At 44.0% G+C, this 15,026-nt stretch overlaps 1 protein-coding gene across 1 annotated transcript in view; it reads right to left on the minus strand.

Annotated features, from left to right (window-relative positions):
- Positions 1-637: 637 nt before the first annotated feature.
- abtb1 (ankyrin repeat and BTB (POZ) domain containing 1) overlaps positions 638-15,026 on the minus strand; it is a 64,501-nt gene continuing 50,112 nt past the window's right edge. The window contains exons 9-12 of the mRNA XM_038812151.1: positions 13,626-13,724; positions 10,780-10,947; positions 7,079-7,279; positions 638-2,096 (exon numbers count right to left, since the gene is read on the minus strand). Of these exons, the coding sequence (XP_038668079.1) occupies positions 1,890-2,096; positions 7,079-7,279; positions 10,780-10,947; positions 13,626-13,724 (675 nt within the window). The 3' untranslated portion in view covers positions 638-1,889. The remainder of the gene's footprint in view (positions 2,097-7,078; positions 7,280-10,779; positions 10,948-13,625; positions 13,725-15,026) is intronic.

A 15,026-nucleotide genomic window follows, 5' to 3' on the forward strand; every position in this document is an offset into this window, starting at 1 on the left:
GGCCCTGATATGTAATCTGTCATCTATATCAAAGGAGCTATTCTAATATCTTCAGCAGCTCCAACTGCATCTGCTGCTACAAGATGGGCCAAATACTGAATTTCATTTGCATACTATATAAAACATATATATGCATACATATATACACATATTAAATTAGATAAAATAGTGATATTCTCTGTAGCTGTAGCTGAGATAACAAATAACAATCTTAAATCAATCAAACTCTGGTTTTAAGTATAAATTCACATTTTGTGAAGGAAAGACTAAAATCTAAACTGCGCTGCACTAAGTTCAAAAGTGCTATTTTCTTCTAGAAGAAACAGTCTCACATTTTGTAAGCCTGCTTGGGCTGGAATCCAAACAGACCAAAACTGGATGCACGGTAACGGACTCCCTTAGTGGTGTCGTGAGGAAGGAAATAGAGTGGACTTGGGTAATGATCTCTCCAGAGCAGCAAGGTCTTACGCGTAATAGGGATGGGAAGTTGGAAGATTGCAGGTGCATGTGAGCTGGACCTAGAAGGGGTCAGCACCATTAGGGTGGGGCTAGTTTGGGGGGGGGGGGGGAGCAATACGGCAAGGAGTTACAAAGTTACTTTCCCATCCTCCTCCTCATCGACGTTTTCACAGCAACTGATCCAGAAAAGGCCCTTCACACAAAGGTGAGACGGGAATGTGGAAAGCTCCATCACCCACAGCCTGGAAAGTCAATGCTGCATTCAAAAGGGAGGCAGACACTTACGTGAGAAGCTAGAATATTCAGAAGTGTAGCAGGAAAGGCAAGGGTTAGGATTAAAAATAGATGTGACGTGACTAATAAACTGGCAGAGCTGGCTCAATGGGCCAAATGGCCTATTTACGGCCCAATATAAATGGCAGCAAAGAATCTGGGGCAATGGGCATGATCAAGACGTCCTCGTCATTTATCAGGCGATTGTACTAAATGGATACAAGTGCAAAAGGTAATTCACAGAGAGGACACAGCGTTATGCTTCAAGAAAAAGTAGTGACAATTTACCTTCTCCCGTATTAGTCCTTATTAGTTAGAGCATAAGAGACTATCAAGGCTAGCTGCTTGTTTAGGAATTTTTAACCTGTAGGAACGTCACTGAAACGATACATGCCACCACCAAAAATTAGCTGTTTGGTATAAATCCCAACAGTACAGTTTTTCCAGGGTCTCTCCATTTGCCTGCAGTCTGGAACCTCCTTGGCTCATCAAATAAATATATCTGGCCAGGTCGGTACAGCAATTTCACAGGAGTTAAAACAAAAACTGCAGAGGAATCGAATCAGAATTCTTTTTTTAAAATGTTGCAAATTTACACAGTCATTGACTGAAGAAAACTGGAAAAAAATACATGTTAGCTGAGGACCCACGATAAGATACGCACTCTGACTTTTCTCTTACAGATGTCAACAGTTATGAATAGCCAATATTCCCCTTTGAAACTATAGTTAATATTCTTGTTTCACAATGCCAGGAGTTGGGATTCCAATGTTTGGTGACAGTTTAGCAGTGTTTCTAAGGGTTTCTTTCAGTTCATTGTGGTTTTTCACACGTCTGTGGCCAATTGAAGACTGGATATCAAAAGTTGCCCAAAAGGAGGTGGGCAGAATGAGAGCCACAAAAGGAATAAGTACTGTGTCAAAAGAATGGGGGATATTTGCATGAACCCCATCTTATTGCTTTAAACTTCCATTTAATGCAGGCCAACAAAATGGGACACTGTCTCTCGAATAAATGTCTTTGATTCTTATTGCATTAAAGATGTAGTCAAGTTCACAAGAGACGAACTATATTGCCTGAGCAAAGGCTCACTCTTCTCAGTGCTGCTCTCCAACATGATCGATGTAGCTAGTCACAACGGAAAAGCAATGAATCTCTTAACACTCGAGTTCCAATCTAGCCAAGAGTTCTTCCAGGGCTTGGAGTTTCTGGTTAGCCTCCTCGATGGCACTGTAAGTCTGCACGTTGCTGGTGACGTGGAAACGTATATCGTCCACAAGGGGGATGGAGTCTGTCTCCTGTCGGGCCTCGACCTCTGCAGCATCCTCCTTTACCACTTCAGCGAACTCTTCTGACTCCACAAGCTAGAGCAATATGAACAAAACAAAATGTGATTGAAATAAACGTAAATTTTCTTAATTAAAAACAGAAATGATGGAAATACTCAGCAGGTCTGGCAGCATCTGTGGAGAGAAAGAAGCTTAATTTTTCAGATCGATGACCTTTCATCAGAACTGGGAAAAGTTAAAAATGCAATAGCTTTTAAGTTAATGTAGGAGAGCGGATAGAATAAAGGAACAGTCTGTGATTTGGGGGGGGGGGGGGGGGGGAAACAGGAGCTATTAAGTGAGAAAAGTGTTGGTGGGGGCTGAGCCAAAGAGAGCAATAATGGGGAAAGTAAAGAATCGAAAGAGGAGTCTAGAGGAGGTGCGAATGGCAGAATAATGAACTGCTGCCCGAAAGCAAAAAACTACCAACATTATTGATTTGGTACGTTTGAAAATTTCCTTCCCCTTTTCTTTCCAGTTGGACCCAATTCTGTCCCCCGCATTGGCTCAATGTACCCTCGTCTCCAAGTTCAAGGACCATTCCAGAGACCAAAGCACATGATCCAGGCTGACACTTCAGTGCGGTGAGGAGTAAGTGCTGCACCATGCGTGGTGCTGTCTTTCAGATGAGGCATTAAACCGAGACCCCGTATGCTCTCTAGGATAAAAATCTTGCCGATCTTGGTCTTTAAAATTCCTTTTAGCAGAAGGAGTTCCAGATATTCTCTACGCTTTGAGATAAAACGTTCTCTATTTCACTCCTGAATGGCTGAGCTCTAATTGACAGTATGGCACTTGGGGACTTTGAGGTCACGAATATGCGATATAAATGCAATGCTGGTTAATTCATTTGATCCTTTAATGTGGATGCAATCAGTGCTATATAAACGTAGATCTTTAAGTCTAAAGTGTGACGCTACATTTTAAACCCAAATGGTTAATAGTTCCAGTTTTGTGAGCCACAGCTGGAGATTTAACCATAAACCTAATGAACAGGTAATCGGATTGAAAGGTCATACGGGGTTGCGCAAGTAACTGCACAGTGTGCCGGGGGGGGGGGCTCCAGAACTAAGTAACCCCAAATAAAGATTTTTTTTTTTCAATTTTAACACTAATTGTATTTGCTTGGCATGTCCCGTCAGTAAATACTTTTTCTGCATTCATACACTGCCTTGCACTTTAACATGTGAGCTCTGAATAATTGGAATACTTTCCAAATGCAACATAGTGCCCAGCATAATATACTCGCTCAGTTAATTAACTGCCTTGAGCTGTGCCAGATCATAATGAGGTCTGAATATATAACAGTCCAGTCATTGTACTAGCCTCAGCTTCCCTGGATACACAGGTCTAGTAATGAGGAATATAATAAACAGGCTATTTTAGGTAGGTTGGTGAGCACAAAATATGAAAAGACAACTGCAAAGTTCACCAACCTCAAGAAAAGTTGAGATTAGTAGAATATCTGTTCTTTTGCTGCATAAATGGACAGTAATATCTTCTGCCTCGTAGCTGTGCCAGGTAAAAGTTTGATTCGGCAATAAATATTACAGCAATAAAGTTGCAATCAATAAACAAGAGCACAGGGCCAGAAATGCATGGATGGGACAGACTAAAAGACAAAGAAGCTCATTAAGAGTCAGCTAGAACCCGTATGAGTAGGTTCTTCCCGGAGGTGGAAGACAGATGTGAACGGTGCCAAAGAGGCCCGGCCAACCACGCCCACATGTTCTGGTCTTGCCCCAGACTCGTGGAGTACTGGACAGCCTTCTTCGAGGTTATGTCCAAAGTGGTGGGAGTGAGGGTGGAGCCATGCCCGATAGTGGCGGTCTTCGGGGTTTCAGAACAGCCAGATCTATTCCTGGGGAGGAGGGCGGACGCCCTTGCCTTTGCCTCCCTGATCGCCCGCCGTAGAATCCTGTTTGGCTGGCGGTCAGCAGCACCGCCCAGAGCTGCGGACTGGCTGTCCGACCTCTCGGAATCTCTCCAAATGGAGAAAATCAAATTTGCCATCCGAGGGTCGGACGACGGCTTCCACAGAACGTGGGAGCCATTCATGCAACTGTTCCGGGACCTATTTGTGGCCAATGTACAAGAGGAAGAATAGTCGGGGGAAGGTAGCGGGAGGGGCTACAGGTTCGGTACGGGGGTTCGATGGCTAGCTAAGGCCCAAAACCAAACTAAATAAACATGTTGGGGGGGGGGGGGGGGGGGGGAGGCGGGCGCAGTTACTACTACGAAGATGCTTACCTGTAAATATGTATGTTAATTTTTGCGTGTTTGTTTGTTGTTTTTTTTTTTGTTCTTTTTCTCTCCTAACAATTTGTAATTTGTTCAATATAAAATATGAAAACTGAATAAAAACATTTATAAAAAAAAAAGAGTCAGCTAGAAACTTTGCAATGGAGTTGAATCAATACCTGTGAAGTTCTTATGTGGAAGGGCATGAATCATGTGATTGTGCATGGATTGCAGAAGCCATGGGGGTTTTATGATCCAAAAGGCATTTTGTTTGGTTGAGGATTACTTTGAGACAGCAAACAAGCTCCTTCCTCATGTCAACATGGGCAGCAGTCAAATAGGGTGGCACGGTAGTTAGCACTGTTGCTTCACAGCACCAGGGTCCCAGGTTCAATCCCTGCTTGGGTCACTGTGCGGAGTATGCACGTTCTCCCCGTGTCTACGTGGGTTTCTTCCGGGTGCTCCAGTTTCCTCCCACAAGTCCTGAACGATGTGCTGTTAGGTTAATTGGACATTCTGAATTCTCCCTCTGTGTACCCGAACAGGCGCCAGAGTGTGGCAACTAGGGGATTTTCACAGTAACTTCATGCAGTGTTAATGCAAGCCTGCTTGTGACAATAATAGATTACTAATTAGTTAAAGTGGCTTCCCCCTCAAAAAGAGATTGAAGTAAAGTGGAGCAGAGAAAGTATGCAAATAGGGAATAGATAGGATAGATGCGGGCAGGTTGTTTCCACTGGCAGGTGAAAACAGAACTCGGGGGCATAGCCTCAAAATAGGGGAAGTAGATTTAGGACTGAGTTTAGGAGGAATTTCTTCACCCAAAGGGTTGTGAATCTATGGAATTCCTTGCCCAGTGAAGCAGTTGAGGCTCCTTCATTAAATGTTTTTAAGGTAAAGATAGATCGTTTTTTGAAGAATAAAGGGATTAAGGGTTATGGTGTTCGGGCCGCAAAGTGGAGCTGAGTCCACAAAAGATCAGCCATGATCTCATTGAATGGTGGAGCAGGCTCGAGGGGCCAGATGGCCTACTCCTGCTCCTAGTTCTTATGTTATTATGTTCTTATGAATATAACAGAATGGCAGACCAAATCAGCACAGGTTCAAGGGCTCGGAAGGACAAATTTTTAACAGGCAAAAACAATAATTGGCAATGGGGACAGAAGGAGAGTCGAGACCAGGACACAGATTCTTCCACGAGGAAGATGGGGATTTCGGATGAATGAGACCAAAAGTACGGAATGGTTTTCATCGCCCTTTCCTTGGTAACCTTTCTACAAATTTATTATCCTTTGGGTGAAAATGTTCTGCCTAACTCCATTTTCTCACTCTTAATATCTCAATCTTTTACTTGTACCCCTGAGCACACCATCCTTCACCACAGTGAACAATTTTCATGGAGCAGTTTGATTAATTGCTTTAACAATCTTTAATAAGGTCACCTTGAAATTATTTCCTGAAAAACAAGTTATGATTTACTTAACCTGTCCTCATGGGAGGCACAGTAGCACAGTGTTAGCGCAATTGCTTCACAGCTCCAGGGTCCCAGGTTCGATCCCCGACTTGGGTCACTATCTGCGTGGAGTTTGCACTTCCTCCCTGTGCGTACGTGGGTTTCCTCCGGATGCTCCGGTTTCCTCCCACAGTCCAAAGATGTGCAGTTTAGGTGGATTGACCATGCTAAATTGCTCTTGGTGTCCAAAAAGGTTAGGTGGGGTTACGTGTATAGGGTAGAGGTCTGGGCTTAGGTAGGGTACTCTTTCCAAGTACCAGTGCAGATTCGATGGACCGAATGGCCTCCTTCTGCACTGTAGATTCTATGTTTCAAAAATGATTAAATCTCCCCAACACTCAGAACCAGCTGAAGGATTGCGACACTAGAGGAACAAAATGCTTCACGTGACTAGGTAATTAGAGCTGAACACTGGTCACCCAGTCAAGTTAGAGTCTGCCCAACACCTTACACATCAAGAAAACATTTGCTTTGGTGTTATATTTAGAACCAGTTTTATTTTTTCTGAGCATGTATTGTTGAGCTTTGAGCTGCTAATCATTATTAACTCTTACAATGCCAGCCCGTGTGCCCCTTCAATCCCTATGTTTGTTTCCAGTGGACCCCATTATGGAAGTCACTCTGATTAGCTTGTATTGATGGGCCAGGTGATGGTCGCTCCCGAGACTGGCTGAAGTTAAGTCACATCTGGTCCAACTTCAGATCAAAAATAATCACCTTTGCTAAACCAAAGAGAAAAGAAAGGTAAAGGGGGGGCAAGGGAATAACAGCCAGAAGGAGGGCACGGGAAACAATAACAAACTTGGCATCTACAGGAGCAGAAAACAAGGAAAATCCAGGCAAAAGACGGGACGAATGTCTTAAGCGGAAGTGATCGCGAGACGACAACGGCAGCGAAAACTGCCGGGGAGAAGCAAGTGACAACGCCAACACCAGATCCATTCGCGTATTGCCCTCTGTAATTGTTCTGTATTTGTTTCCCCGGAGCCCAAATGTATATATACACACCCCCAGTTTCCTCCCCCCCCCCTCCACACAAACAGATGCCTACTTATGTGCTAAAAACAATACTGCCAATTGTACAGAGCTGCTGTTGTTGAGCTAGCGCATAATACCCTACCAGTTATTTTATTCTAACTTTATTTTTGTTGTTATTGTTTGTTTTGTTTTTTGTGCGTGTTCCCTTCTCTTCAGTGTATATATTCTATTTTGTGTACATAACGGGAAATATACTAATAAAAAACATTTAGTTTTTAAAAATCACCTTTTCTATAATTTTAGCCATATATTCAGTGCACTGGTCCTCAAGTCGGGAAAGCCTGAAAAGCTTTGCTGTCTTCCAAATATTGACCACGTTGTCCTCGATCAGCATCGTGGCAAGGGTCTTCCCGCAAAGCCTCTTCAAGCCTGGCAGTAGATACATGTCAGCCACACACAGCACCTCGTAGACATTTTCCGGAGATAACTGCAAGCAGGAGAAAAAATTTTAAAGTGTTGTTTCAGTCTAGTCAAGGCTCTGTAACGGAATTCCTTTTTTAAAATTGCTTTTAGTAGGAAGTCTTCCAACACCAGGTTAAAGTCCAACAGGTTTATTTAGAATTACTAGCTTTCGGAGCATAACTCCTTCATCAGCTATACTCCGAAAGCTAGTGATTCCAAATAAACCTGTTGGACTTTAAGCTGGTGTTGGAAGACTTCTTACTGTGTCCACCCCAGTCCAACTCCGGCATCTCCACATCCTAATTGCTTTTAGTTTCCTCTTTCCTCCCATCATCAAGGCGTCAACTACCAACTGAAACACTGCTCTACAGCTGATGTTATTTGAATGGTACATTGCCCTAGTGGTCATTCGTTAATAGCAAGAGCTTTCTACTTTACAGGTCCAGTCTACCCTGGGTGATGGCCTAGGAATGTTTACAATTCTTTTGAGTAGCTCATGCTCCAAGGAAGGGGTCTCCACATGGCCCACTATCTCTCACGGTCCAAGAAACGTCCTTATATTACCTACTGATAACACACCTCACTGCAACAGTACTAACATTTGGTGCCAGGGAGGGCTTCACATCACTGCAGAACAGGGAATGCATCTTCTGAATTAGTAGGCATACGGTAGAAGCTATGACTCAAGATTAGCAGACCAGAGGTTGCTAGTTAATATTCCACTAACCGAGCATTGTAAACCCGAACTTAGTAAATCCCAGGAATTTGTGAGCTGGCCAGGAAAGAGAAGCACGAAAGCTGCAAGCTAGCCAAAAACAAAAACAACTGAAAATTAAATGAAATGAAATGAAAATTGCTTATCGTCACAAGTAGGCTTCAAATTAAGTTACTGTGAAAAGCCCCTAGTCGCCATATTCCGGCGTCAGTTCGGGAGGCTGGTACGGGAATTGAACCATGCTGCTGGCCTGCCTTAGTCTGCTTTAAAAGCCAGCTCTTTAGTCCTGTGCTAAACCAGCCCCAACTGATTGACCAAATAGTCTTCAATTGTAAAATCAATCTCTGACACAGCTTCTCAGGGTAACTAAACAGGTGCAATATAGCTCACCCTTCCTTCTGAAGGGCAATAAACGCTGGGCCCTGCCAACCATACCCAGACCCTGTGAACAAAAGTCTAAAATCAGGAAGCGCGCATTTTCCCTCACACAAGAGGGCAGGGGAATTCTCTCTTCTCCCAAAATAATATGGGGGGTCCATTAGAGGTGAATTGGAGACCAGTAAGATAGATATTAGATAAGGTTATCAAGGGATATGGAGCAACAGTGAGAAATGGACTGGAGGTACAAATCAGCCATACTCCAATTAAACAGTGGAACAAACTTCAAGGGATTGAATGGGCTCGTCCTGTCCCTATTTTTCCATGTCACATTGCAATGTAGGCTTTCAAACCACGATCCGTGTATCCAAGGTTGGACATTCTGTAGTCTACACTTAATTCCTGCTTTTAATCGATCTCCTGGAACATTCTGCTGTTGTAAACTAATTGTAAACGGTTTCCTTTGGATAGCTGATGCTGCTATAACAAATGAGAACTGGGTCTCCTGAGTCAGGACAATATTTATAGCCGGCAATACATTCTAGTTACTCAGCTTGACAGCTGCCTTGGGAGATTTTGCAATCCACATTCAAAGTTCACAAATCATTACTGCTACCTAGTGGCGAATTCAAATCCTACACCTTTTGAACCACTATAATTCCTTTTTGGAAAAGTAAAGTTGGTTGTATCTGTTTACAAGAGGAACACCAGTCCCGTCTTTTTTCTTCCTTCTCACTGCCGTTCTGCTCCACTCTACAATGCAGCAACTATGGCGTTCCCAAGCCAGGCTCAAATTGAGGGGAACGCGTTTAATTATACCAAGATAAAAAACTAATTACTGCGGATGCTGAAATCTGAAACAAAAGCAAAATCAGGGCAATCCCAGCAGGTCTGATGGCATCTGTGGAGAGAGAGAGAGAGAGAGAGAGAGAGAATGGAACTAATGTTTCAAGTCTGGATGACTCCAGCTCGGCCTGGATTGTGTTGAAATCCTGGAGCTGGACTTCAGAAAACCTTCCGATTCAACAGCAACTGTGCCACACTGAACTGTCAAGACTGCTTTCCATTTGCAAATCAATTTCCACCATTTGCTTCCCACCAGTGTCTGTGCCACAGAGTTCAGATCTGATTTATGGGCAAATTTCACTCCACATCTAGTTCTCTACCTGCATCACTTTCAATAATGATGTTCGACTATATAAATGCTCAACACCTTATCAATAGTATTTCCTGAATTAAAAATGCTTTTAGAATATTTCTCTATAGTAGCGCCAGTATCACAGCTCCATTTTAATATATTTTCAAAGGGTAATTCATATGCTCATTTTGCTCTACTCCCGCACTATCACCACGATTAAATGCTAGTGAGGGCAGCAGGGTAGCACAGTGGTTAGCACTGTTTCTTAACCACGCCAGGGACCTGGGTTTAATTCCCTGGGTCGCTGTCTGTGAGGAGTCTGCACGTTCTCCCCTTGGCTGCGTGGGTTTCCTCCGGGTGCTCCGGATCCTCCAACAAGTCCCGAAAGACGTGCTTGTTAGGTGAATTGAACATTCTGAATTCTCCCTCAGTGTACCCGAACAGCCGCATGGTGACACACTGCTGCCTCACGGTGCCGAGTACCCGGGTTCGATAACGGCCCTGGGTCACTGTCCGTGTGGAGTTTGCACATTCTCCCCGTGTTTGCGTGGGTTTCGCCCCCACAACCCAAAGATGTGCAGGGTAGGTGGATTGGCCACATTAAATTGCCCCTTAATTGGGGAACAAAAAAAAACAGAATATTGAACTTCAAATTTATTTATTTTTAATGTTTGGTAACAAAGTGACTGCAGAGACAGAAAGATGCAATTTAGCTGGTTCTATTCTCTTTGTACAAATCTTAATTTTCACAATGAAAACCCAAACTCTAAACAAATGGTAACACAGGTGTTCTCCAATCTCACAAAACACAGATTTATTAAAGTGTGGTACATAATAATAATAATCGCTTATTGTCACAAGTCGGCTTCAATTAAGTTACTGTGCAAAGCCCCTTGTCGCCACATTCCGGCCCCTGTTCAGGGAGGCCGGTACAGGAATTGAACCCGCGCTGCTGGCATTGTTCTGCAGCTGTTTAGCCCACTATGCTAACCCAGCCCCTAAACATCTGAACATCATTTGCTAAACATCAGGAGGACCAAATTATTTACTATCCACCTGGACAGGATACAGGAAAGTTAAGATAATTCAGCTCCCAAAAAATATTTACTATGCCATCTCTGGGAAATCTCTCAAACTGCTGAACAAATTATTTTATGATTCAAGGAGATGATCCAAGATATTTAGCATTCCTGGTTTACCTCTTCTTCAGCTGTTCACCAACAATTTTAAGAGACTTTGGCCTAGTCCCTCAACTCCAGAAAACATTTCTGCCGATTATTGTCCCCAGTCATACCTCAGTATTATCACTGTAGATGTAGTAAAGGACTCTGATGAAGATGTCCTCCGTCATGTTATGGAGTGTCACCATGGGGATACTGGGCTGGCTCTGAAGTTCCTCACTTTCAGAGAAATGATCCTGCAGCAATGCCCTGAAGTAGTCACTGCGACTGCAAAAAAATGCCTGCAAGCACAAAACCGAGATATCAACATCAACTTTGTACAGCCCCAGTGTTTACAACACAGAAGGAGGTGATTTATCCCATCATGTCTGTGCCAGCACTTGACTACCCAAAACTATTCCCACTGCCTTGCTCTCTCTCTCCATAACATTGCAGGTTACTGCGGAAAACCACGCACAAGGTTGAACAGTCCTCAATCGATGGTCTGCAAGGATTGGTCTGAAAGAGGGATGCAGGAGGAACAGAAGGAGCAGTCTCTCTGTCAATGCACTGGTTGCAATGGCTGCACTCGGACCCAGGTTGCCTTCTATCCAGTGTCTGCTATGTCACTTTAGCTTGGGTCTCTGTGATGCGTCGCTAAAGCTGAGCCAATACAGCAAGAGGCCAAGCCTGTTCTGTGCACCTTTCCCTTGCTTCCCTCTCTGGCTGTTGTGTCAGATATGGGTAGGGGAAACAGTGTCGCCAAGGCAACACCAAACACTACAAGAGTGGGGGCTCCAGCGGCGTGACTGGCGATGGAGAAGACTGAGAATAACATACGCAATATTACCTTCGAGTGAAATCAGGTTTATTTTGAAATTAAAATGACACTAAAGCAGCTTTAAATTTTAAAAAGGGGCGAAAGACAAGCCAAGCCTAAATGGGGAAGGACAGAGGCTGATTGTCCAATCAGAACGCACATCAATTTGCGACGTGGCACAGAGGTTTGCAGGCAGCAATCGAGCACCTGGAAGGTACTGTTCTCACGCAGAAGTCTGGGATATGTTAAACACTGGCCACTCGCACGGATATCTAGGATATGCTAAACCCTGGCCACACCAGAACTCTCAGCATCCCTCCGTGTTCTGTCACAAGGGCAAGCCAGTAATGCCTTAGGCAGTCCAAAACAATCGGAGCTTTTGCACTCAAGTTGCGCATAGAAGAGGGTCTATTTCCAGTGAAACAGAAAGAAGATGGTGATAAAGTGGCAATATCACTGGACTAGTAACAAAAGGGACCAAGGGTAATCTTCGAAGGGCACAGGTTCAAAACCCACCACGGCAGCTGTTGGGCTTTAGATTGAATTAATAAAATCCACAATCGAAAGCTCATCTCATTATGGGTGACCATGAAACTATCGATGCTGTAAGAACACAGCTGGTTCACTATGTCTCTTAGGGAAGGAAATTTGCCATCCTTACCTAGTCTGGCCCAGTGACTGGAGCCACAGCAACGTGGTTGACTCTTAACTGCCTCTCAGGTGGCCTAGCAAGCCTCTCAGTTCAAGGGCTATTCAGGATGGGCAACAAATGCTGGCCTTGCCAGCGACGCCCACATCCAATGAAGGAATGCATTTTTAAAAACAGACCGATCAAGCAGGTTTATGTTCGGCCGGTTGTGAATGCGGGTATTGTATTTTAAAACACTACCAGCATTGGGCGCAGTTAGTTTCATATTGTTGTTTTTGTTTTACTTACTTAAATAAATTAATTAAGATGCGACAGGCAAAGTTTAGAGGAGATGTGCAAGGGAAGTTTTTTTTTTTTTTACACAGAGGGTAGTGTGTACCTGGAACCTGCTGCCAGGGGTGGTGGTGAAAGCAGGTACGATCGTGACGTTTAAGGGGCATCTTGACAAATACATGAATAGGATGGGATTAGAGGGATACAGGCCCCAGAAGCGTAAAAGGTTTTAGGTTAGACGGGCAGCATGGTCGGTGCAGGCTTGTAAGGCCGAAGGGCCTGTTTCTGTGCTTTACTTTTTGTTCTTTGCAGAACTAATTCTTACTAGGAAAAAAAACACTTCTGTTATTGGGGGAGATCTGCGAAATTTTTATAACACCAGACACAAGGCCACTGTATCACAAAGACAGCACATTACCGGGTATGCTCCTGGTGGCCAGGAAATATAAGGCTGTTTAGGATCAGTGAACCCACATCAATGACATCAACTCAACTTTGCTGCAACTATACATGACCCTGGTGAGACCACATTTGGAGTATTGTGTGCAGTTCTGGTCACCTCATTATAGGAAGGATTTGGAAGCATTGGAAAGGGTGCAAAGGAGAATTACCAGGATGCTGCCTGGTTTGCAGGATAGGTCTTATGAGGAAAGGTTGAGGGAGCTAGGGCTTTTCTCTTTGGAGTGGAGGAGGATGAGAGGTGACTTAATAGAGGTTTATAAGATGATGAGGGGGATAGATAGAGTGGACGTTCAGAGGCTATTTCCTCGGGTGGATGTAGCTGTTACAAGGGGGCATAACTATAAGATTCAGGGTGGGAGATATAGGAGGGATGTCCGAGGTAGGTTCTTTACTCAGAGAGTGGCTAGGGTGTGGAATGGACTGCCTGCTGTGATAGTGGAGTCGGACACTTTAGGAACTTTCAAGCGGTTATTGGATAGGCACATGGAGCACACCAGAATGACAGGGAGTGGGATAGCTTGATCTTGGTTTCGGACAATGCTCGGCATAACATCGAGGGCCGAAGGGCCTGTTCTGTGCTGTACTGTTCTATGTTCTATGTTCTTTATACTTTTCTTCTTAAAGTGTGGTACATAAATGTATATGCGGTTATCTTTGTGACACACCAAATGGCAAAATAGGTATGTAAGACAAAAAACAAATGAATTATATTCCAGCCAGAATATATATATTTTTAAACGGTTAATGGTAGGCAGTTTCAACACCAGCGTACAGACCTTGTGGCACAGGAAGATGTAGCCTTCTACTCTGAAGCTCAGATCAGGGTAACTGCTAAAGTTATCAGTGCTGTCAAAAGGTAGCTCACCAAATCCCACCTAGGACAGAAAGGGCAAATGAAAAGATCCAATTGTATTACAAGAAAAGCAGTGAGACCGACATTACATTCAATTCAGGCAAATACAATATTAACAAGGGCACAATACATTCTGCAGGGGCGGCTTCTCAGACCACAAAGAGTTTCCCCCGCTTTGCCTCATCGTCACTCCTCGTTCACCTCTCCCCGCTTTAGCCTAACTAGAAGCCTGAATTTATTGTTTAAAATTCAATTCTGGGATGCAGGCGTTTACTGCCCATTGCAAGGTGGCAGCAGTGAGCCTCCTTGTTAAACTGCGGCATTACCCGTGTTCAGTAGGAATTTTATACAACGGAGTTACTTACGAGACAACATCAGAGGACAAAGAGTCAATCACACCAGACTGGGTAAGGGCAGCAGGCTTCCTTCCCTAAAGGGACATGAGTGAACCAGCTGGGTTTTTACGTAGGTTTTTAAAAAAATGAGCAAAATGAGCCGCAGACTGAAATCTGGAGAACCCCAGATCTATATAGCACGAAGTTGGTACAAGTTGCCTGCTTGGATCCATTCAGAAACAGCCTTTTCACAATATTCCCGATCTTGTACACTATTGTGTACAATCTCTTCAGTGAGAGAAGAGATTGGCATAATAGAACCACAGAATTCCTAGTGCAGGAGGCCATTTGTCTACACCAACCCTCTGAAAGGGCACCCCTTACCCACACCCACTCCTCCATCCTATACCCGTAGCCCACCTAACCTGCACATCTTGGACACTAAGGGGCAATTTAACATAGCCAATCCACCTAACCTGCACATCTTGGACACTAAGGGGCAATTTAACATAGCCAATCCACCTAACCTGCACATCTTAGACACTAAGGGGCAATTTAGCATAGGCAATCCACCTAACTTGCACATCATTGGAAACCGGAGCACCCGGAGGAAACCCATGCAGACACGGGGAGAAACTGCAAACTCCACACAGTCACCCGAGGCCGGAATTGAACCTGGGTCTCTGGCACTATGTGAGCAGCAGTGCTAACCACTGTGCTGAGCCGTGCCATGTCGTTTTGCTGGCTTTTCACAGGATACAGCATATAAAGCCGAGCTCCTAAATCACAGGTACAGTTTGGAACATGTTCGGCAGTCTTTTACCACCTCCCCACCCACTCCCATTTATTGGGCATAAAACATGCATGAAGATATCACTTGCATATCGACATCTAAATTAAAGCAGCTTTTATCTGTGGTACAATAACGAACGAGGGAATTATATGGGGCAGTAAAGTTATAAAGCTAAAAGGGAATGTGGATTCTTGAG

The sequence above is a fragment of the Scyliorhinus canicula genome, chromosome 11 (assembly GCF_902713615.1).
Source record: "Scyliorhinus canicula chromosome 11, sScyCan1.1, whole genome shotgun sequence".
NCBI lineage: Eukaryota > Metazoa > Chordata > Chondrichthyes > Carcharhiniformes > Scyliorhinidae > Scyliorhinus > Scyliorhinus canicula.